General features: G+C 37.7%; 1 protein-coding gene across 1 annotated transcript; it reads left to right on the forward strand.

Annotated features, from left to right (window-relative positions):
• The first annotated feature begins 2,816 nt into the window (after positions 1-2,816).
• Positions 2,817-3,752, forward strand: LOC110328021 (olfactory receptor 1537-like). Its single transcript, XM_021207369.1, has one exon. It carries the CDS (start codon positions 2,817-2,819, stop codon positions 3,750-3,752), a length of 936 nt encoding a protein of 311 aa, XP_021063028.1.
• Positions 3,753-26,170: the final 22,418 nt, after the last annotated feature.

A 26,170-nucleotide genomic window follows, 5' to 3' on the forward strand; every position in this document is an offset into this window, starting at 1 on the left:
GTTTCTCAATGGTAGGAATTCTATGGTAGAATTTTTGGCATCCCTTATATATACTATTCATACAATCTGCAAATAGCAATACCTTGATTTCTTCCTTCCTAATTTGTATCCACTTTTATGTTCTTTGTTGTCTAGCTAGAACTTTGTGTACTATATTAAATAGATAGGGAGAGAGTGGGACAGCATTTCTTATGATCTAATCTAATAGGTATTCTGCAGACTTCTTCATTTTGATCATCTCTATCTTTAGGTTGGGGAAGTTTTATCTTATAATTTTTTTTGCAGATTATTTCTGGATTTTTCACTGGGAAACTTCACCCTCTTCTATTCCTATTATTCCTAGTTTTGGTCCTTTTTTGTGTCCTGGATTTCCTTGGTGTTTTTAGTTTAGACCCTATTATACTTCGTTTTTCTTTGACTAATATTTCAATATCTTCTCTGGTATCTTTTATACCCAAGGTTCATTCTTCTATCTTTTGTATTCTGTTGGTGATGCTTGCATCTGTAGCTCCTGATCTTATTCCTAGGTTTTCTGTCAGGTTTTTGATTTATTTATTCTTCTGTTTCAAGTTTTATGTCATGAACTGTTTTGTTCACTTCTTTCACCTACTTAATTTTGATTTCCTATATTCCTTCAAGGGATTACTTCATTTCCTCTGTAAGTGCTTCTACCTGTTTGCCTCTTTTCCTGTATTCCTCTAAGGGAGTTATTTATAGCCACCTTAAAAGGCTTCTCCCATGATCATGAGATGGGATTTTAGGTCAGAATATTGCTTTTCAGATATGTTAGGGGATCAAGGCATTGCATGGTAAGAAAAGTGGATTCTAATAGTGCCATATTACATGATTTCTGTTGCTTATGTTCTTGTGTTTGCCTCTTGCTATCTGGTTAATTCACATGTATGTCTCTTACTGGAGCCTCTCTGTTTGGTTGCAGCATAGGTAGTGACCTGGGTTAGGTCAGGCCTCCTGGGAGGCAGGAAGTACTCTTTATGTTGGGGGTGGGGCTTTTATGTCCCTCAGAACAGGCCTCATCTGTCCCTGGTTAGAGCAGTCCTCCTATGTCCATGGTTAGAGCAGACCTTCTGTGAGACTGTTTAGGGTGAACCTCCTAAGAGACAGTCAGGTTTTGGGGTCCAAGGGTAGGATCTTTCCAGTTCCAGATAGAGGGACAGAATTGAAGGGCTATGGTGCTCAGGCAGAGCAGGATACATTCCAAATCTGCTGGTCTCTGTGCAGTGGCAGGGTCACAGCTGGTGTGCTTATTGAATCAAAGGTTTCAAATGTGTCCCTGGTAAAAGCTGACCTCTTGAGAGACAGGCACTCTATGTGGTGTGAAAGAGAGGCAGTCACACTGATCTGACCAGGGTGAAGGTACAGAACAGAAAGAAGATGGGGCTCCTGTAGAAAAGATAGATCCCACATCTTCTGGACTCTATGAAAGGTCCCAGTTGACATGGGTTACTGTGGCAAGGGTATGACCTGTGTCCCAAGGTATGGCTGATTTCCTTGAAGACAAGCATGCTACGTGGTCTGCAAGAGAAGACAGGCAGCACATCTGTCCCAGAGGGAGTTTCAGATCTAAAGGATGATTGGCCTATGGCAGAGGGGATAGTTCCACCTTCTGCTCCTTGGAATTTTCAGCTGCCTTAGGTATTGGGGCAGGGTTCTCAACTGTGTTCCTGGTTACAGCAGACCCCTTGGAAACAGGCAGGCTGTGGGGTGTTGGAAAGGAGCAGGCAAGCCCATCATCTCTGGGTAGAGGTGCAGATGGGAAAAAAAGTAACATCTTATTTTTTAATGACAAATTCTACAAATTCTAATTCATTTAGGAAGTTATTTTGGGTATACAATCAATAACTGATTCAGAGTTTAAAAGAATATAATACATTACATATAATTTACCCTAGCTAATGGGTTTTTGCATTGTAATCCTCATTTCACAACATAAATGGAAAGGAAGAACTGAGTTGAGTCTGTTTCTTTAATTTTAATATGTAGAAATACCTCATTTTCTATTTGAGAGTTTGTCAGTATGAACTTACAATGCAAAAATTGAACTGCAGATTTTTTGAGTGATAAGATGCCAGTAATACTTAATCCCTTACACTGTAAAAATTAAAAAATATATTGTATTAGCTATCAATTTTACTGATAATCTGGAGTTAATCTGGGCACTTTGTCTTTATGGTTTCTTTAGCTAACTGCTACTGACTTATTCTCTTCTAAAAATGATTCCTCAACAAGCATCCCCTTCTAGCTGCACCACATGTTCACTACTTAATCCTACTAGCACAAAGTTTCAAATATTTAATGCAATGGGTGCTACAGAGGTCAATTAATTTTCAATTTTGGGTATTTACAGGCTTTATGTAGATTATGGATTAGAGAAGAAGTAGTGTCTAAAAGTAGGGCTCTGGATATCCCATCTGAAATAAGATTTTTGCATAATAATTCATTGTTTTTGTGGAAAAATTACTTCCTGGACACAGTGGAATATTTTTCCACACTAATAACCACTCTACATCTCACTGTTGAGGCATACTTTAGAACACATGAAATTTTATAGCTTAATTCAATGATAGTCTTTTATATAAATGCATTCTAAATTTTAAGTATATGTTTAAGATTTATAATAAAAGTTAATTTTATTTACTTAAGTTAATTCACTTAAGGTAATTATATTGAGGGCAAATGTATACATAAGCAGAAATAATTTACATGGGGACTTTTTGTACAAGTAAATGAAAAAAAGAGCTTTTATCATTTAATTGCCTTACAAACCTTTTTTTCTATTTTAGATTTGATTTTAGGACATGGCAGCAGGAAACCACTGCACATTGACTGAGTTCTTATTAACTGGGCTCTCAGAGAAGCCAGCATTCCAGCTGCCCCTCTTCTTCCTCTTCCTTGGGATCTATCTGATCACTGTATCAGGGAACCTGGGCATGATCACACTGATTGGGCTCAGTTCCCACCTGCACACACCCATGTACTTTTTCCTCAGCAGTCTGTCCTTCATTGACTTCTGTCAGGCCACAGTTGTTATTCCTAAAATGCTCATGAGCTTTCTAACAGAGAAGAACATCATCTCCTACTCTGGATGCATGGCTCAGCTCTACTTCTTCATCACTTTTGGTACTGCAGAGTGCTACACATTAGGTGCAATGGCATATGACCGATATGTTGCAATTTGTAACCCCTTGCTTTATAATGTAACCATGTCCTATCAGATTTACAGTTCTCTGATTTCAGGGGCATATATATTTGCTGTGTTCTCTTCATCCTTAAACACTGGTTTCATGTTGAGGACTCAGTTCTGCAATTTAGATGTGATTAACCACTATTTCTGTGATCTTCTTCCTCTCTTGAAACTTGCATCCTCTAATACTTATATAAATGAAATATTGATTGTATTTTTTGTTACACTGAATGCCTTTGTCCCAGTGCTGACTATTACTACTTCGTACATCTTCATTATTGCCACCATCCTCTGCATTCACTCCAGGGAGGGCAAGTTCAAGGCTTTTAGTACTTGCAGTTCCCATATCTCTGCTGTTGCTGTCTTCTATGGTTCCGGTGCATTGACATACTTACAGCCATCATCACTGAATTCTATGGGCCAAACAAAAGTGTTATCTGTGTTTTATACTACTGTTGTACCCATGCTGAACCCGTTGATCTACAGCCTGAGGAACAAGGATGTCAGTATTGCATTGAAGAAAATACTTGAAAGAAAGAAATTCATGTAAGCAGAAATCATGTGACGATTATTTATCTCAGAAAAGTAATTAGAAATACATAGAAATATTTTTGATTCCACCTGTCATTATTGTTACTTATTTCCTAGAATCCTTTATAAATTTTACAATTAAAAATTGCAACTTAATTTTTGAGTATCTAATATGTTATATGTTTATCAGAATCAAAACCACATACAAATATTATAGATTGCACAAATTGTTATTCCCGTAGATGACATCCCTTCATTTTATGTATATTTTTCTTCAAATTTGATAAACTTTACTTTAAAATGTAAACCTTATTCTTAATTACAACAAATGATACCTTAAATTTTTTTTATTTCATCCTTTTCTACGATTCTGATTTTATCCTCTCCCTGTCCATCCTCTGAATGTTCCACATACCATACCTCCCCCTTCCCTCACCCCGGGCTCCATGAGAATGTCCCGACCCCGCACTCCCTACCCCATAAGACCTCTCTACTCCCTGGGGTCTCCAGTCTCTTGAGGATTACGTGCATCTTCTCTCACAGAGTCCAGATCCAGCAGTCCTCTATATGTGCAGGGGCCTCATATCAACTGGTGTATGCTGCCTGGTTGGTGGCTCAGTGTCTGAGAAATCTCAGGGGTCCAGGTTAGGTGATACTGCTGATCCTCCTGTAGGAACACCCTCCTCATCAGCTTCTTCAAACTTTTCAATAATTCAACCACAGTGGTCAGCAGCTTCTGTCCATTGGTTGGGTGTAAATAATCTGCATCTGACTCTTTCAGCTACTTGTTATATTTTTCAGAGGTCAGTCATGAACGGTCCCTTTTTGTGAGCACACTATAGCCTCAGTAATAGTGGAACACCTTGGAGCTTCCCCTTGTGCTTGATCCCAATTTGGTTTTGTTGCTGAATCTCCTTGTCCACAGGCTCTTCTCCATTTTTACTCCTTCAGTTCTTTCAGACAAGAACAATTATGTGTCAGAGTTTTTGACTGTGGGATGGCAACCCCATCCCTCACTTGATGACCTGCCTTTCTTCTGTAGGTGGGCTCTACAAGTTCCCTCTTACCATTATAGAGCATTTCATCTAAGGTCCCTCACTATGACTCCTGAAAGTCTCCGACTTCCTAGGTCTCTGGTATATTCTGGAGGGTCCCTGCATTTTCTATTTCCCTAGGTTGCCTGTTTTGATTCTTTCTGCTGGCCTTTGGTTTCAGTCTTGTTCCCCCCATGCAATATCTGATCATATTCCCCTCTTCCACACTTCTCCCTTCCAATGGAGTTCCCTCCGTCCCTTCCCCCTCCTGAGGTTGCTACCTTCTCCCTCCCTTGTGGGGTTGAGACAGACTCACTTGGGCTCTTCAGTTCATTAAACTTTTTGAGTTCTTTGGAATGTATCCTGGCTATTCTATATTTTGGGGGGGCATAAAATCCACTTATCAGTGAGTACATACCATGCCTTTTAAAATAATTTTTAATTCATTTTTCAGAATTTAATATGCGAGTGCTGTAATTCTATCTGCTCCCTCATCTCCCTTCCACCACTCCCATGGTCACTTTACTCTCTCTCAAATTAATGGCTTCTTTTCCTTTAATCCATATATACCCATAGGAAAACTCATTCTGTTCTCAGCAATTCTTATTTTCCCACAGTTCTTCGTCTCAGAATGGAGTACTTGAGAGTTTCAGTTTTACATTGGAGATCGTATGTTGATTCTCTCTCTGGCTCTGAGTCACCACCATCAATCTTTCCTAGTTTCATTTATTTACATGAAAATTTCAATATCTTATTTTTCTTTCTATCTACTTAAAATTCCACTGTATTTTCATTACATTTAATTATGTATAGGTTTTTAAGTCACTTTAATTTTTTTGCTCTTGAGAATAGCAGTAGATGGAATATGGCTGAACTGTTGTATAGAATGTCAAGTCCTTTTGTCATAGGACAAAGACTGGAATTTCAGGGTTATATGTTTATTTATTTATCTATCTCTATCTATCTCTATCTATCTATCTATCCATTTATTCATTCATTCATTCATTCATTCATTCCTTTGCTGGCTTATTTGTGCTCTTTGGATTCAAAGATGGACCTTAGATGGAATGCCCTACATTGTTGAGAGGGAACTTCTAAAGCCTACCTCCAGCAGAAAGCCAGAGCATCAAATGGGGAATGGGGTTGCCATCTCACAGGCAAAACTCTGACCCCAAATTGCTCATGTCTGAAAGAACTGCATGGATGGAAATGGAGAGGAGACTGAGTAAAAGCAGGTCCAGCACCTGGCCCAAAGTGGGATCCAGGTCAAAGAGAGGCCCCAAGACCTGACACCATCATTATCTATTATGGAGCTATGGAGCAGTCACAAAAAGGCACCTAGCATGAGTAACTTCCAAAAGACCCAACAAGCAGCTGAATAAGTCAGAGGCAGATATCTGTACCCAATCAGTGGAGAGAAGCTGCTGACCCTTGTGGTGGGATTAGGGGAAAGCTTGAAGAAGATGAAGAGGAGGGTGATCTTTTAGGATGACCAGCAGTTTCAATGCACCAGGTTCTCCAAGATCTCTCAGATACTGGAACACCAACCCGGCAGCATACATCTGCTGTTAAGAGGCCCCCAACACATATATAGCAGTGAACTACCTGGTCTGGGTTTAGTCATAGAAGATGCACCTAACCCTCAAGAGACTAGAGGCCCCAGGGAGTTTAGAATGCTGGTGTGGTGGGGGTGGGAAGTGAGGACATCCTAATGAAGACGAGGGTGCTGGGAAAAGATATAGAATGTGGTATGGGGGCAGCTATATGTGTGTGTTTGTGTGTGTGAATGTGTGTGTGTGTGTGTGTGTGTGTGTGTGTGTGTGTGTGTGTGTGTATTTTTGTATATATCAATCTAGGATCCAGAACTTGGGGCAGGTGTAGAGGAGGGGCATGCAAGAGAAGCCAGGCTAGCACCCATTGAGTGTATAGATTGGTTTAAATATTAACCTCAAGGTGGACTGTACGTTATCACATTCAGTAGGAGATGGATGATCTTACTCCTCACATAAAACTTTCAAAAAACATGCTCATATTAAAAAGTAACTTTTATTAGTCTAATACAATCATTGTCTCTGAGGCTTACTGATTCCATCTGCTAACCCAGGCCTAGTCCTCGAATATTCTAGCCTCTCTATTAGTATAATCTAGGCCTAGAATATTTTCAGCCTATGAGACTTACTGCTGATTAAAATCACCCTTTCTAGCTCTTTTTGAACTCTGACTACAAGGTTTAATTCATTTGTCTGGCTCAAACTCCTCTCCTAGATGACAGATTCAAAGATGTTTCACTCACTTATGACTGAATTGCTTCACTTGACCCCAAACTACCTTTAACAATCTGTTCTCATCTTGGCCCTGTCCCTTTATCTGGCTAGCTCTGTCTTCACCTATGTCTAGCTTGTTCTCTCTTCAACCTGACTTTGTATTATTCACAGTAAAAATGACTGTGGATATGTCCCTGTCTGTTTGTCTCTGTCTCCCTTTCTTTAGTTCTCTCTGCTGTCACTCCCACTCCTTTCCTCTCTGTACTTTTTAGAGTTAGGCACATCTTATTCTGTCAAATCTTTCTTTTATCACTTCATCTGCCACTCACATTGCTTTCTAACATGCATTATTTCTCCTACAAACTAACTTAACCTTCACTGTTCAGAATTGCAAGTGAGTTCTTTGACTGTATCTTTATTCCATTCAGTGTAGACATGTTACTGGATTGGAAATCCTCTAAACTCGTGGATACTGCTAAAGGTATATTTCCATTGTAGTTCTTAAAATATTAGGTGACAGTAATATAATTCATCACAAATATGGTGGCAAATGAGAGTTATTCTTAATTTTCAGTGTGTCATTTATATTGTAGCTTGAGCATCTATAGCTATCCTTGGGAGATTTCTCCCTGGGTACATTTATCTTCTTACTTTTTTTTTTTTTTTTTTTAATGTTTCTTCTGTGTCTCACATTGGAGCATCAGCAAAACCCTGGGCCAGAATTTTAATAGTTATTCCAAACGATAACAACAACAATTCTGTTCTTTTTTCAGATCTATAACTTTGCCACAAATAGAGAGGGTGTAAGGAATGCGGTCAAGTATTATTTACATATTTTCTAAAGGAGTTTCACTTTGCAAAATTCTTTAGCCTGTGACATCTTTGATGCTGCAATCTCTAACACAAATAAGCCTATATACAAACAATGCAATTATTATAATTGTAAGCTATATGCATAGATTTAGCAGATCTAACACTATGCTAACTTATTCCCTAGCTATAAGATCCCATACTTCCTTGTTGTTTCTCCTGGCCACAGTCTTCTGGTCCATCATGGCTTCCTCAGGGTCTTCTGTCCGCTCTCTGACGCCCCTCATCTCCCTCCCTCTCTACTTGCCCCAGTCTCAAAACTCCAGTTCTACCTTTCCCCTTCACTGCCCAGTCACAGGCTCTAAACTTTATTGACAAGTTAAATGTGGAGAAGGTTCACATGATATCACCTGAGTAAGTGATGGATTGATCATAGAGGGTAGCCCCTCTTGAGGAAGCAGAATTAACATTTGAATACAAACACAATCAGGCCAAACCACAACACATCTTTCTGTTTTTTGTTTATTGGCTCATTTGTTTCCTATTTTTGAACATGTTATAAGTCCTTTTGTAAATTTCTAATATGTATTCTCTTTTCTATCTTTGCATACAGACTGTTCTTTCTCATCAAGATTTCCCTTCCCTGTATTTTGCAAAGGCAGCGCCTACCTTTTTAGCTGGAAACATCCATCTTCTTTACACTTAGTTTCTTACAAAATATGAGCATAAGAAAATAATTGGTATCAAAAGAATGTAAAAACAATGCCATGCAGTTCAGTTCTCAATGGATTTCTCATATTCATTGGAAGCCTCAGCATAATATATACTCTTACTTCTGTTGCCATTCTGGTATATGAGCACATAAAATAACTGCCCATTATGGTCTTCATATAGCATTCACATATTCTCTATCTCATGTATTCACACTCCAATTATCCCTGCAAACCAATTTCAGAAGTTTGAAAGCACCTGCTCTTCTAATGAGAATGATCCTAGATATAAACCTGAATATGGTACTTTCTGTGCTAGTTAGAATTTCTCCATCATGCATACAATACTCATGAGAATGCACATAGGAGAGGGAACTTTTATTTTTGGATTACAATGCCGTAGACATTAGCATACTAAACTTGATCCATTTGCCATTAGATTCATCATAGTGGCTGAGTTTAGAGGGAAAATATTGGTCCTGGTGAAATACTTTTTATAGCTGAGTCTTACTTTATACAATTTCTAATATCTCCACAGATGATGACAAAATATCAGAACCAAGAATTGATCATTTGACTTTGTACTGGGCATATTATGTTCAATCTTGAACACTCTATAGCATAAATAATTTTTGTATGTACTTACTAATTTGAATATATATCACTTGCATATTGTTTGACAATACTAAAAGGCTTATGTAGATGCAATATTAATCATATTGCATGAGAACATCTAATAAAGATTTTTGATAATGATAGGAATATAGCAGAAAATACTCTAAAGGTTCTTATCTTTATAGTACTTATGAACACATAAATAGTATTAAAAAGTATTTGAAGGAGTAAACAACTCCCACAATTTTCAATGATTAGCCCAACCTCATAACCAGAGAAAGATAGAATAAAAACATTAACATAAATCAGATTAATTCTGAAGTAGTATTTTGACACTGGAAATAGTATTTGACCCTAAATAAGGAGTAGCACTATAATGAAGGCAAGAAATAATGTATAGGTGTTTTCAAACACAATTATAGAATATATTTTATCAAATATTTCCATAAGAAATATTATATAAGTATTATATGAAGCAGACATGATTACTGATGAGACTGAGAATTAAGTCCAACTAGTCATCTGGTTAGTGGTGTACTTTATTTCACAAGAAATTAAAAGGTTCAGAAAGTGTAAGAATTTACAATGTAAATGTAAGAATTTTACAATGCCCCTAAGGACATTGTAGAAAGGATGATTTCATTTAAAGATTTTATAGAATCACACCGTCTCAGCAACAGTTTTAGATAGGACATAAAAGTTTATAAATATTTAATTTATAATTTAGCAGACAATTTAAAAAAAAACAGTATTTAGTGACAGTTGTGGAACTAGAATAAACAGCATCTAAAATCTGGACAATGAATTAATATAGTTTAAGAACTGTAAGTAGCCAAATTTGTTCATCAGAGGATGAGGATTGTATGAATGTAGAGCACAGGAGGAAAAAGAGAGTGGACGGTTGTGGTTTTACAAATAATCTACAAAGGAATTTTTTCTAAAGATCTTTGAAAGTGAATTATCAATAGACTTATGGTACAGTATAGGTATGGTCTCTAATCAGTAATTTTTTCCCTTTTAAAAATAAACAACAGTTTCTGGATGGTCCTTTCTGATATCTCAGTTCCAAAACATGTCTCTGTAACTCCTTCCATGGGTATTTTGTTCCCCATTCTAAGAAGGAACAAACTATCCACATTTTGGTCTTCCTTCTTCTTGAGTTTCATGTGTTTTCAGAATTATATCTTGGTATTCTAAGTTTCTGGGCTAATATCCACTTATCAGTGAGTGCATATCATGTGTGTTCTTTTGTGATTGGCTTACTTTACACAGGATTATATCCTCCAGGTCCATCCATTTGCCTAACAATGTCATAAATTCATTGTTTTTAATAGCCAAGTAGTACTCCATTAGGGGGTCTGCAACCCTATAAGTGGAACAACAATATGAACTAACCAGTACCCCCCAGAGTTTGTGTCTCTAGTTGCATATGTAGCAGAGGATGGCCTAGTAGGTCATCAATTGGAGGAGAGGCTTGTTGGTCTTACGAAGATTATATGCCCCAGTACAGGGGAATTCCAGGGCCAGGAAGCAAGAGTGGTTGGGTTGGGGAGCAGGGTGGGGGGGTGGGTATAAGAGACTTTTGGGATAGCATTTGAAATGTAAATGAAGAAAAATCTAATAAAAATATAAAGTAAGCTACAAAAAAGAATCAACAGGTATAAAATTCTTGTATCATTAATAGAGTATAATTTTATGCTTTCAAACATCAAAAACTTTCTTACAACATGTTACTTGCATGCTAATTATATCACGTTTTAATATTTACCACACTCCTGCCATCTTCTATGTTTCATTTTGCCTATGTTCTTTCCTTAGCTAGAATATTCATGGAAAATATGATAGCCAGAAACTTAACATAACAGTTCTGTTAGTGCTTCCTAACTTCCTGGAACACAGCAGACTAGAAGCCTGAGCATGGCCTTGGGAGAGATTACAGTTATAATAAAACATGAGATCTAAGAGGCCTATTGGTTAAACTATGCGGCATCATTTTGACTTCTTGGGTATATTCAAGTTCAACAGCTCCTGAGCTAAGAATTCACATCAGAGATCTTTCATAAATCACTCGGTAATAATGTATAAGGATAATATAAAATAATACAGTATAGTTTGCTACATTCTAAGATATGTTTGACATACACAGAATAGCAAATATAAACCTTGAAGTTGTACTTTTATACAATACAAAACTATACTGCAGGTAAAAGAAAATATAGTTGATTGAAAATAGGTATGAATCAAGTTTTAATATTAAAGTAAGGAAAACATAACAAGTATTTTGGCGCATGTATTCCTGAACTTTGTACAATAGTTACTAGAACAGTGTTCAGAAAGTCATTGGGTAAATGAATAATTAAACAATATAATAAATAAATGAACAAACATAATACATACATGCAGTGCTTCAAAATAGTTCCTATTTTTGGAGTAGTATAATATTTAATATGCTTTAATAAAATTTTTGAAATGTTTAAAGCAACATGTCTTTGGTCTGACTATATTGTTCAGTATAGGTTTTATTTTATGGAGAAAAATTATTTCAATAAATCCATGATATGCATGACCCAATTTTAGTAATGATAGTGTTTTCCAGTTCAGATATTAATACAGGTTCTAAAGATCAATAAGTTTGTTGAGAAGTTGGTTCCTCCAGTAGTATGTATAGTAGCTTCCATTACTATAAAAGCTAGCCATAGTGCTGAAACTGAGACCAAGCCAAATATCTTGATATCTTCATGCTCCCTGTTTCAAGTACAGGGTGCCTTCAACAACAAGATCATACCACTGAACTCTGGAGTGTAATCCATAGTAATGAGAAGAGCCTGAGGTTTTTTTCATGGTTTATGGGATATTACTAACTAGCAACACCACAAGAGGGACCCATTTACAAAAGATGGTAGATGATTGCAAGAGACCAATGTCATCCAGACAAAAAGGGACAGCTTCACATATGAATTAACAGTGATTGTGACAATATATATATAATTTCTGTGCAAACTCAACATCCCTGAAAATTTTACTTCATGGCTATTCCAATAATTGCAGTCTTTTGAATTATATCCTCTTGTCTGCCTTAGTGATTTGTTCCCGTATAAATGCTAATTAGAATTACCTTCATTGCAAAATATTTAAATGAATATTTGGTTATTTCTTACTAATGCTTTAATAATGAATGAATAAAGGTACCAGAACATTTTTACTTTTTATGTATAAAAGTATTTCCATTTATCCAGAAACAAAACAAAACAAAACAAAACTGAGAAACACATTATTTAGGTAAAGGAAAAATATGTGTTCACATGTATAATATGCTGTCAAGCCAGTTTTACATATTTGCAAAATTTTACTCTTTACTCCACTAATGCATGCTCTGTGATGTGTCTAGATATGGCTAGTCTTCATGTTCCATTGCTTCAACTTTACAAAAACCATTCTTATGTACTTGTATGAAGGTGTCTCATTTTGATTTCATAATGAGCCTATGCTTGTATACATATTTATACTTCAATTACTGACCTTGTAAGTATTTTATTTATAGGATTTATTTTTCATAAACACTCTCATTTTACTTTAAACATTGTTGTGTTTATGGTATCACTATTGCAAATATGTAGGGCATTTCATATTAAGTCCTCTAGCAGGTTTATTTAATCATTGTGGGTTTGTTTGCTCATCTTTCATACAGACACTTTGATCATATTCACTCTCCTTCCTCCAACTCTTCCCAGGTCCAACTCCTTCCCTTCCCATGCAGCTGTGTCCTGTTGTTACCATTTTCGCACAATAGGCAATGTATTTCTGTCATATATTCAGGGATATATGATTTCACTCTGTCACATAGTCAACTTGTCTGGTACTCCAATTTGAGAGAAAACTGATGTGCCCTCTCTCAGCAGTTACAGAGTGCCAATAGCTCCTCAGCTAAGGTGAACTCTGTGTGGAACTCACCTTTGTCTGCTGGCACATGATCTGGCTTTGGCTTACACTGTTCCTGTGCATGCTCTCACAACACTGTGAGTCTTGAGCATCTGCTCTGCTGTGCTGTACCCAGACATATGTTTGTGTTTTCTTTATTTGTGTTTGAGTGTCTAAGTAATCTTGAAGTTGGACTCCAGAGCTGCCATTAATTTTCTCAACGTTGTCTTCAAGTACTTCTATCACACTCTATCTACTTAAGTCTCTGAACTTTCATGATATTTATGTTGCAATCTCTGCAAGATTTAAATGTTTTATTTCAAAAACATTTCGTCTTTTTATATTTTAATGACTAAACTCCAATTCACTTAGAAATTTCCTTTGTGTGCACAAACAATAGTTGATTCACAATTCAATATGATAGAGAATAATTGTTATACCACTAATTAGTGTATTCATTGCAACACTTCTTAATTCACAAAATAGAAATGGAAAAGGAAGAACTGAGTTGAGGCTGGGTCTCTAATTTTACTATGTAGGAATACTGAATTTTTCATTTGAGAGAAAGTTCATATAACAAAATGACACAAAATCATATTGTAGATTTTTCCAAGTGAAAAGATACAAATAATACTTATTTATTCTTTATGTGCATTAATACTGTAAACATGGTGTTACTATAATCAAATACTAGACATAGGAAGCTGCTAGTTTTTAGCTCTTGTCACAAGGTTCTACTAGGATTAAGTACTGGACACATGTTCACAGTGCTTAATGAAATGGCTCCTCAAGATGCAAATCAACTTTCACATTTGGGTATATAAAGACCTTACCTATGTTTGAAATTAGAAAAAAATGGAATGTCTAAAACCAATAGCTCTGAAGATGCCTTAGCGACAATAAGTTGTGGATAATCATTCACTGTTTTAACAAAAAACTTACTTCTTCATCACAGTCTTCTAATATTGCTCACTAGTACATACTCTAAATATTAATTTTGAGATTTTACTATGCAATAATGAAAAAATCTTAAAACTTGAGTTCAGTGATAGTATTTTATGTGCTCTGCAATTTTAACATCTAAGTATATCTTTAAAAATAATAAGAGATAAATTTTATTTATCTATGATTATCCAGTTAAGGTAATTATATGTTGGGAACAAACTTGTTTGGACATTAACTGCCTTAAGTGCTTCCTGCCACAAAGTCTTGGCCTCTGTGGGAAAGTACTAACCTAGCTGAGTACAAATAGACATAGATCCTCAAGTCAGCAGGGAACAAATAACTATAAATCTTGTGGGCAGGTACCTAATAGCCCATGCTGTTCTGATCTTCCTGCTGAACTGTTTGCTCAGTCAATATCCTGTACCTGGGAACAGGTGCATTACCCAGAGACAAAGACCCCAATCTACTTCACTTCCTGCTTTTATGAGAATATAACCTGTGTGGGAAAAATACAAATTTGTCAGCTTGATCAGACCTCTTGAATTACTGCCTGTTCTTTGCATTTCTTGTCCCCCATTCTCTTCCCGGTGCCCCCCCAAGTCCCTGTCGACTGTCCTGTGTATCAGGACAAACTGGTGCCTGAACAGGTACCCCACGGGGTCGCAGAGAAGAAAACGCTGCTCAACATTGTAGGGTAGGCCTACCTGCTAATTTACAGAAGCTCCTGAGAGCAGCTTTGATTCCTCATGATGCCATGGCACAACCAGCCTTTCGACAGTCCGGGAGAGCATAGTGCACGGCAGATCTTAGGATAATTAAAGTAAGACATGGGACAAGCATTTTCTAAGCAATCACCTTTTGTGTCAGGGCTTAGTCTGTCAAGATGTGAGGAATTAGGGTCAAGAAAAAGGATTTGAAGGAAGTTTTAGATTTTTGTGGGAGATATTTGCCTATGGTTCCACCAAGAGGGGACAATTGATGAGAAGTGCTGGCGCAGAGTTGGTGATTGTTTCAAAGATTATTATGAAGCATTTGGACCTATAAAAATACCTATCATGGCTTTTAGCTACTGGTCTCTTATTAATGACATTCTTAGAACCACCCCTGAATCCCCAGATCTCCAATGTCTGGTGTCTTAGGGAGAGAGGTCTCTTAAAGAATCTGTCTACCGTCCTCCTTCAGCTAACCTAGCAACTCATACACAACCTCTGCCCCCCTTAAGAGAGGAACCTTTTCCTGCTTTGCCTTCTGTGACTGATGATATCACAGATCTCCCTGCTTTACAGCCTTTTAAGGATTTTTCTTTGCCCCCACCTAGGGAGGAAATTAGCATGGCAGACCTTTATGCTTCCCTTATTGACACTGATAAAGAACTGCTGCCTGCTGATGAAGTGACTCTCAAGGAGGAGGCAGCTCATTATGAATCAGAGCTCTATCTCGGTCTGCTGAAAGTGGCCACAATCGCCCTAGCTTCGGCCCCCACACTGAGAGGCACTGCTGCACTCCCGTCTTCCTTTCCCCCACCACTCTATGTGACATTAGATGCAGTTTGTTTGTTGGTTGGTTGGTTTGTTTTCAAGACATAATAGACCATTGCCCAATTGTTTCTTTTTCCCAGGGTCTCTACTACAAATTCCTACCCTAAAGACACCAGGGCTCCAGGCGAGAAGGGAATAGCAGAGACCTTTTTGTCCCAAAAGATTACTTCCTCTGTCCCCATGCTTACCTTGAGTTTAAATGGAAAACCATTTCAAGGACTTTTAGACTCAGGAGCTTATGCCACTGTCATTTCTGATAGATTTTGGCCAGCTACCTGGCCACTGACTGATTCAGCCACCCATTTACAGGGAATCGGGCATTCCAAGAACCCTCAAGTCAGTGCTAGACACATAGGTGGACAGATCAAGAAGAAAATTCAGTCACAGTAGTCCCCTATGTGATTCCTGGTTTACCAGTCAGTCTCTGGGGGAGAGATAATCTCTCACAAATGAATGTTTTCAGGTGCAGCCCCAATGAATGCTGTCCCAGGGATTCCTTCCAGGACAAAGTTTAGGAAAACAAGCACAAGATATAAAAGAACCATTGACTGTAATGCAGAGATCTGACAGCTGAGGCTTGGGATTTCAGCCTCAGCCTTTTTCCTAATGGCCAAGGTCATGCCTGCTCTCCTATCCCAACCCACAGGACAGTCGAACAGGGTCTGAGGAACCACTTGTGGAGAGAGTGAGGGACAAGAAACACAAAGAACAGATAGCAAGTCTGATTGATCAATCTGACAAATTTTATTTTTCCCAAGCAGGTTTTATACCCAATAGAAGCAAGATATGGGGATGTGGATAACACAAATTCACTGTTTCTGGAGGAATACACCTGTTCCCAAAAGCAGGTTCTCTTCTCTTCTCTTCTCTTCTCTTCTCTTCTCTTCTCTTCTCTTCTCTTCTCTTCTCTCTCTCTCTCTCTCTCTCTCTCTCTCTCTCTCTCTCTCTCTCTGTCTTTTTTCTAGGCCTTCTCTTTTTTCATTCTTTCTTTAACCATTCCTGTCTTATGTACATAAAAGCAACACTCTTCCTTAAGAGCTGCACATAGCCCTCCCTGATATAAAAAGAATAAATCAAATCCTCTGCAGTTTTGTAGGACAATTGCAGCTAAGGAGGAGAGGAAATCAAATAGTTAATTGATGCCTTGTTGTAGACACTGGACATCTCTGTCAATGGTAACACTAACTTCTTGACATCTAGACTTAGAGAGAACATGTGAAGAGCTGCCAATCCCAGCACCCATGGCACAAAGGCCTAGGAGGACTGAAATGTGGTGATGGCAGTTACGAGCTCTCTTCACTGGCAAACCAATGAAGGGAAGGAACCAGTGGACTGATCTCACAAATGAAAAAAATTCTTCTGAACAATTATAAATCAATCAAGGAACCCACTGCACAAAAATGCAAAAATCAAAATTTTCTGTAAAAAATGCTCTGGCTGAGAGGCAGTGGGTGAGGTAATCAAGGCAAACCCACAAATTTCATTTGGAGGAACTAAGTACTTGTTACTAATATCAGGTGCAAGGGTAGCATTACAAAGATGGAAGAGGTGTATTACGAGTCACATAGAGGCCCAATCCTGAGACCTAAGAGAGAGACAAACCATTCCACTTTCCAGGTTGCCAGAGAAAAATGATGGGAGTTATTTGTAGGGATAAAATGGAACAATAATACCTTCATAAAAAGGTAGTTGCGAATGATAACATATCCAGCAATCATCAATAAGATTCGGGAGGTGGCATTAAGTGTAAGGAACATTTGATTCACTAAAGCGTTGATAAGGTTCTCAGTCTGAATGAAGGCGGTAAGATGCTTACAGAGCAGGGGTTTGATTTTTTTTTCTTTTTTTTTGAGACAGGGTTTCTCTGTGTAGCTCTGGCTGTCCTGGAACTCACTCTGTAGACCAGGCTGGCCTCGAACTCAGAAATCCACCTGCCTCTGCCTCCCGAGTGCTGGGATTAAAGGCGTGCGCGACCATGCCCGGCTGAGCAGGGGTTTGAAATCTCCTCAAACTCAAGAATCCCAGGACAGCTGCTAAAAATCAGAAAAACTCTAAAAGCAGCACATAGGGTCCCAGGTAGCTTTACAAGCAGTTTTCCCTGGTGACTTCTATTATCCTATGCAGGTAGCACAGCTAGCCCTGGAACTCACTGCCATGAGAAAAGGCAGCAGAAAATAAATCCACTGTATTTAAATGAATATCAGTCAGGTCAGTCATGGAGTGATTTGGAGCAACTGACACAGCCTACACAGAATACATCACAGGAAGACACATATCTGGTGCAGCAGCATCTGTAGGTACACATGGGAGGCAGGGGGGAAGATATTAGATCAAGCCATTCAACCTCTAGTAACTGGAGAAAACATTGGAGATCTATGTTGCCATCAGCCACGGAAGGCAGAGCAGGCATAAGTTCCTCTCTTAAAAGAGACAGAGGCAGTGTATGAATCACTAGGTTAGCAGAAGGAGTACAGGGGACACATTCTTCAAGAAATTGCTCTTCTGGTGATATGGCAGTAGAGGAGGGATAGAGGTGGATTCCTTAAGAAATCTCTCTCCCTCAGACTCTAAATGCTGGAGATCTGGCCATTGGGGGGGGGGGTGTTCTAAGAATATCATTAATAAGGGACCAGGAGCTAAAGGCAGTAACAGGTATCTTTGTAGGTCCAAATGTTTCATGATAATCTTTGAAAGAATCAACAACTTTGCACCATTGTCTTTCATCAATTGTACCCTCTTGAAGGAACAATGGACAAATGTCTCCCACAAAAATCTAAAAATTTTATTAAATCCTTTTTCTTAACCCTAGTTCCTTGTATTTTGAATGACTCCTTGGCCCCATCAAAACGTAACTATTTAGAAAATTCTTGTCCCATGTCTTACAGTATTTTTCCCAAGATCTACACCACTTGATTTTTTTCCTCCCAGACTGTCTCAATGTGGGTTGGTCAAAGATGTAATGTGAAATCGAAGTCACTCTCTGGTGCTTCTCAAGATGAGCAGTTAGGCCTACTCTCCAATGATGAGTGGCATTCTCTCCTCTGCATTCCCCTGGGATCCTTGGTTGGGTGCCAGTTTATACTGACTTGCGGGATAGTCAAAAATGATCTGAGGAACCACCTGTGGAGAGAATGAGGAACAAGAAACACAACGAATGGACATCAAGTCTCATTGATTAAACTGACAAATTTTATTTTTCCCAGACAGGTCAATAGAAGCAGGATAAGGAGAAGTGGATGACACAAATTTGCTTTGTTTCTGGGGGAACATCACTGTTCCCAAAAGCATGATATTCATTAGGTAAAAGGTTCAGCAGGAGGAACAGAACACATTGGGTTGCTAGGTACCTGTCCACAAGATCTATAGCTATTTATTCTTAACTAGGGGTAGTACTTTCCTACAGAGGCCTCAACTTTTCCCACAGAAATTTCAATTAAGCCAGTACTTTTCCACTAAGGCCAAGACTTTGTAAATAAGCACTTATGGCTGACAATGCAGTTAACATTCAAACAGAGTCACTCACAACACTCCCCAGACTCATGCAGAGAAAATTTCCTGGAACAATACTGCCCCCTCTGGGTTGATCAGTGATCACTAACTCAAGAGAAACTGGCTGTTGCAAAAACAGTTAGTGTAGGAACAGTTATCAGCTGAACATATTGAGCCATCTTCCTACCCCTGGAACTCCCCAATTGTAGCCTCCCCCAGACTTGAGCAGGCTGGCTCAAGCCTATGCTGACACTATGAATGAGACCACCTAGGGTGGAGTCTTCTGTCTATTGTTCTGTCACTTGTGCTGCTCTTCTCCAAGATGCTGCTACCTGCTGAGAGGCTGAACCTGCCTTCCTGAGATATTCCTGAGATAGTTGACAACCTGGTGACTGACAACTTACTGCTAATAAGCATTGGCAGGCTAGTGCTAACAACTTGGCAACAAAGCATCAAGAAGCCTGGCATGGCAGGGGATGGGCCTTCCCTCTTTATAAGCACAGATTCTTAGTAAACATTGGACCTTGATTGGAATCTGTTTTGGTCTTGTTTCTTCTCTCACCATTTCTTCCTTACAGCTCCAGCCTCCCACTCAGGAACCCATTTTGTGTGGCCGTTACTAGCTACAGGTGGCATTCAAACAGGGGCCTGAGTACCAGAGAACCAACTGAGAGAGCACTGTCTTGGTAGAGCTCTAAGAGAAGATTGAGAAGAAGATGTATCCAGCACAGTAAGCAACATTTTGTATTCATGCTAGCACTGACTTTAAACTTCATCTTTTCGAAATTGTTGCTGTAAGTGTAAAAGGATACAGTCTAGACTGAGTCAGCATTGGCCCAGCACTGATATCAGCTGGGGGTTGACTGTGGAAAATAGAAGTGAAAAAGAAAATTCCAAACAGGCATTTGTCCGTAGGCAAGAACTGCATCAGGTGAGAGGATGAATGCTTAAAATAATAAAATAAAATAAAATAAAATAAAATAAAAAGAGTTAAAAAAATAGGGAGATATAAAAATGGCATGAGAGAGAGTGATCAAGAGAGAAGGAAAATGGATTTCAGAACTCTCCCAGGGACAGAGGGAAATCTGGAGACTTACAGTCTTCTCTCTGGCTGCTACAGGAGACACACTTAGTTCTGGTTACAAGTTCTCTACTTTCTCTGTATTGTCTGTGTTTGGTGCACCAATATGTCCACATGTCAATTCATGTCTGTCTTTGTTTAGTTGTATGAATGACTATTGTTCTATGTTTCATGTTGGAAAGGAAAAATGGTTAAAACTTATTCTACTGGCTTTCCATCTCTTGATTCAGTCTCAGTTTACACAGTGGAGGCTGATTTAATTTGCCCCACACCTTAGCCAGGAGTAACACACAGCAGGAAAGCTCCTGCTGAATAAAAGGAGTCTGTAACTTCTCAGTACTAAGGCAAAAAAGCTGATAGTTGTTTTTACCTAGAAAATTCTCTGCAATTGTGATTATTGGGTTCAGCAAATGACAAAGTGCTTTTTATCTTGAAATTATAGCTAGAAAAGGTAAAATTCTTTGATTGGTCTAAATTTATAAGATTCATGTAGCCACTTCATTTGGTTTTTGACTGGTCTTAAAGGTATAAATATTCTCTGCATGTCTTGGTCATAGAATATTGGCTTNTAAGTTATTGGGTATGATTAAAAAGGTATAACATTGGTAACAAGAAAGTTAGCTTTAAATTGGTAACTCAGGGATGGAGTTGTTTTAAACAACAACACGTGGTGTAAACCAGCCCAGAAAACTGGGCCTCAAGGATACTTCTAAATTGGGATAATATTTTGTATAATTCTTATCCTAGAGAGTAGACTGATAAGAAATAAGATTTAAAATAATCTCTCTTTAATGAAGCATTAAAATTGGCACTGTCATGTATTCATATGTATAAATTGGTAGCCAAACTTCATAACATTAAAGTGATGTTGCTGGTATTGATTTTTAAGATAATAAATTGTTTAAAATTAGGTTTTGCTTATTAAAATTATATATATATATTCTAACATTGCATAAGAAACTTAAAAATTATGGTTAAAATTGCCAATGTTCCATTGACTGCAGTTTGCAGTTTGATCGCAAATTTAAGATTTTTTTTTTTAATTTAAGATTTTTAACTCACCTATATATTATAAATAGGATAATTACAAGAGTAATCATTTTATGAGAGCGCTAATGCAGCTCATTGTGGACATCTGCTTCAATATAAGAAGCTAAGAGTTTGAAACTTTCATTGTATATTGTTTCTTAAATGAAAAGTATTTTATTAGCTAATGCCTCTAAAGGGAAGTTTACTTCAAATCTTTGCTCTCATACAATGAGCTTTAAAGTTCTGGGTAGCAGTTGTTGCTCCAGAAAAGATTCACAAGCAATATCTTTTTAATATTTAGAGTTTTAGTTATACTAGAAAATTGTGGTACAGAAAATTTAAGAAAGAAAAATTGATTTGCTTCAAATTATTTTCAAAATTCTTTTCTATCTTCCAGGAGATATTAATTGGCTACAACCCCACCTTAAGGTCTTAAGGTGACTTAATCCTTTGTTGGATGTTATCTAGAGAGATACAAATTAACTGGTAAAGAACAAAAGGCATTGCAGAAAATAAAGGAAGCTTTTATAATTGTTATCAATTATAATCAATGGTAATTAAATATTAGCTGCTTATTTTAGTATGGTTATTAAATGTGCCCACAGCAATTCTTTGGCAAAAGAAAACAATGTAAAATCATCTTTCTTCATCTCCAAATAAAGTCTTAACATCCTACTATAAGGCTGCTGTGGTGCTAATAAAGAACTGTAAGATAAATTCATGTATTTTAGAAAAACAACAACAAAAATTTGTGTCTTAAATACCTGACAAAGTGTCTGTTATTTGTTCCAAACAGCAATTAAATTGGTTATTGCAGAATATTGATATTTGGCCTATTGCATAACAAACTTTTAGATAAAATTGCTAATCATCATCTTAAAGATAAGTTGTTAAAGATTGCTTTTATGCATGCTTTTTTATTTTCTATAAATTCATGCATGCATGCTTCCCATTTACTGTATTTAAAAAGAGCCCTTCTATGGGAGAAAAGTATATGTGATTAGATCACATGTTTATTCTTTTGAGTTTCCTCCTGCTTCAGCACAGATAATTAAATTCTGTACTGTAGCTATTGTTTTAAAATGTTGAATAATCCAGCTTTAATTTGTATTATATATATATATATATATATATTCAGAGCTTACAATTGCTTAAAATTGTTTATCTCTCAGATACTATGAATTCTCAAATTTGCAATTGTTTATGTATATGCAACTCATAAGAAAATTGCTGTTCTTTTAAGAAGACTATCTTTGGACATTTAAGAATTCATTCTAGATTGCCTAGACAAGACCACTTAAGGCAATGCCACACTAGATTTATATCCCAAGCAGATTATAAACCTTACACAAGAATAATTGGCCATATAATCTCATTCTTTACATCATCAAAATAGTAATGGCTTAAGATAATATACTGATATTTTTAGAAAATGTGCATGTCAAATTGAAAAAAATTTGTTCTCAGTGTCCTCAATTTCTACCTGTTTCCACATAATAGTGTTAATTCTTGAAGACTTATACTTAATTATTGCAAATAGATACTTTATTTCTGATCAAAAAAAAAAAAGAAATAAAATACACACATGTGACTTTTCAGGCTTTCTAGTTACAAGTGCTCTACCAGAAGAAGCAACTAAAAGTGTAATTAGTCATTGCCTCTGTTAAATTTTTTTTTATGCTTGGCGTTCCAAATCAGATTAAAACAGATATTGGAAATGGCTATTACAGTCAAGTATTTAAGATGTTTTGTCAACAATTTAATGTTACCCATGTTACTGAGACTTTTTATAATTCTCAAAGACAAGGTATTGTGGAACTTTAAAAACTATATCTTCTTAAAAAACAAAGAAGGGGAAGAATTATATCCCCGTACACATTATTTAAATCACAATTTTACTTTAAAAAATTTTAAATTTGGATGTCAAAGAACTTGCTAAATGTCGAATAATATCTTAAAACTAGGCATACTCATGCCTAGGTGAAATGAAAAAAGGATACATTTCTTGGCATATGGAATGATCCTGAACAGTTAATATGGGGAAGAGGTCATTTTTGTGTTTTCTCCACAGAATGCTGCTGAAAGGCTTCTGTGGGAAGCCCTTCCCACTCCAAACCTGAGATGATGCTTGCCCACCCAGGAATCATGAAAAACGACAGTCTTGATGCAAAAACATGAGGTAGTTTAATTACAGAGTTTCGTATCTCATGCAGGAGAATGAGAAATCGACCATGTGGGTCGAAAGCTAGGAGTTTTTATAGGATGAGGGGTTGGGGGCTCTGGAGAATTGGCACGGTTACAGGTGATTGATCCATTTGAACACCAGCACATTTGCAGAATGGTAGGTGCGAGTCAGCAGAACACCTGGTTAGCATATGACTCCAAACTATGTCTGGAATGTTCCAACAGTGGCCTGCCTGTGTGTGCCCAGACCTGTCCCACTGTGTTTTCCACATCATTCTTCCCATGCCCACAACTTTTTTCTCTGGACTTTAATTTATTTGACATAAATTGCATGAATCACAGGCCTTAAATTTCATTTCCCTTCACTGCAGGAGCATGATAGTTGCCAGAATGAATCATGTGACAGGCTGACCTGTGAGTTTGAAAGCTGTATTGGGTATATGTTCTTGACCCACATTGCTTGCCTTTGTCCCAGATTAGATAAGCTAAACTGCCTTGCTTCAAGCTTTTTAACCGCATGGGACAGAGAACATTAGAGACTCTGGAAACTAATTTAGAAGAATTATTCAAAAGGAGGAGTTATAATGACTCTCCTCTTTCCTTTAATGTGATCAGTTATTCTAACTTAATCATGGACTGGTCTAGTAATAATTCCAATATTAGAGATTCCTTTTATGAAGATAGCTAAAAAATCTTAGTCAGCAGAGTTAACTTAGAGCATAGCCTATTTACATGAGAAGTAACAGCTTTTCTGTTGATTCTCAAAGCCATGTCCCCCACACTGGGAGACCAGAGTTTGAGCTTGATTGTTGCTAATTTGCAACTGAATAAATTACTGGACTTCCCCAAAGACAGCCTTTATCCTGTTGCTTTTCAACTCTCAGATTTGTATTTCAACAGGTCAGTTACCACCCTATAGGTTCATCTTCAGTAAGCATGCAGGCTTGCCTTTAGCAAGCACAGCTGGCAGAAATTCATCTATATGAAGAGATGTATTGAGTATATTAGTGTGTCTTTGTTCGGATTGGGAATAAAGTGTGCTATGAAGGCTGGTTAGTCAATGACGGGCCACTAATATTTCTGAACTGTATTGATCTAAGAGAAGTGTGTGCCAAGAGGCCGTGATTTATTCATAATTACACTATAGAGCCATTTTGGGCAAAGTAAATACAAGCAAGCTGCACATGCTTCCATGACAGATAAGAATAGTTTATAGAAAATCTCAGTCCTGAGCCATATCTTTCATACTATAAAATATCACTAATGACCACTTAATACTATCCCTAACTGAGGATCCTATATCTAATGTGGAATACTAAATTGATTCAAAACATACAAAAATTGTTTGGTAATTGAGCATAGTAAAAGTTCATAGAATATTAAAAATGAATCATTAAGAAATATATTCAAAAACACTTATATGATACACCCTGACATAGTGAGAGAATATTTAAAACACATTATATGTCTATATACATTATCTAACTATAAGTTTACTTGGAAAAGTTTATCAGTATTTCTAGAAAATGTCCTGACCCATGGGACCAGTTATTTGTAGGGTCCGAAGGGGACCATGCCTGAAAGAGAAATGGGTGAAAAAGAAAGAGGAGACCAAGCAATGATTGTCAAGGTCTGCTTATTGTTAGCAAGGTTACAGAATATAAGTGGTAAGAAGGAGGAAGTAAAGAGGGAGAAACTTCCCAGTGCCTTAGCCTGGGAGCAAGGGTGTTTCTGCATTCTGAGCATTCTGTGTTTTTTCACGGAAAGTTTGCAGTTACTATTGTCTGATCTTGGTGTTCTGTCAGCTGTCATTTCGGAAGGTCAGAAGTTTCTCCAGAAGGGAGGGGAACTGTGGCTTATGGCTCAGTGTCAGTCTCCAACATCTCCCCCTGTTTTTTATTATAAATGGAGCATCTGTCTTAGACTACATGATGTGCATCCACAACCAGCACCCGATATGGTTGGGTTTGAGGATAGAGTCTCTGTCTTAGGCTACACGAGCTGTCTCATATCCAGCACTCTCAAATTGGAGTGGGCCCCTTGGTCATGGATTTGTGTTAATCCCATCATTGAGATTATTTACAGCCTATCATGGGTGTGCTCCAGGTCAGCTAACCAAAGCATCCAGGATTGTTTTCTGGATCTAAGGTTGTAAAAACTAAGCCTACCGGTGGAGCGTCTGGGGGCTCAGCATATACCTGTTGATCAATATCTCTGACCTCCAGACGATGATAGTGGATCGATATTGGTCTCCCAAAGGCAGCATCGATCTGTGATTTGACAAACTCTGTTAACTTTTTAAATGCCCAGGGTCCAAATGATATGAGCAAAAGTAATCCTACCACTGGACCCAAAATACTGGGCAACAAGGTAGAGAGCCATGGGGAAGTGGAAAACCAATTCTGGTACCAGGACTCACTTTTTTCTCATTCTCTTTTTCTGTTTTCTAAACTCTCTTTTACTCTTTTCAGACTATCTTCTACTAACCCTGTCTCATCTGTATAAAAACAGCATTCCTCTTTTAAAGCAGCACACAGTACTCCTTGTTGGAGGAAAAGCAAATCTAACCCTCTTCTATTTTGTAACACTACCTCAGAAAGTGAAGTAACAGAATCTTTAAGGTTCTTTAACCCAGCCTGCATCTCCTGAAGATCTCTATCTATAGCCANACTAAGTTGGGTATACTGTTGATTGGAGGTCATTAAGGAGGCAATCCCTGTCCTGCCCCCCCCCCCCAGCTCCTAATCCAAGGAGAACTGAGAGGGTGACAGCTGTGATAGGCTCTCTCCTGTGCCTCGATGGAAGTGTGGACCCTCTCTC

The sequence above is a fragment of the Mus pahari genome, chromosome 10, assembly GCF_900095145.1.
Source record: "Mus pahari chromosome 10, PAHARI_EIJ_v1.1, whole genome shotgun sequence".
In the NCBI taxonomy this organism is placed as follows: domain Eukaryota; kingdom Metazoa; phylum Chordata; class Mammalia; order Rodentia; family Muridae; genus Mus; species Mus pahari.

Coding starts and splice junctions, on each gene's coding strand:
- LOC110328021 (XM_021207369.1), top strand. CDS start 2,817: ATGGCAGCAGGAAACCACTGCACATTGACTGAGTTCTTATTAACTGGG.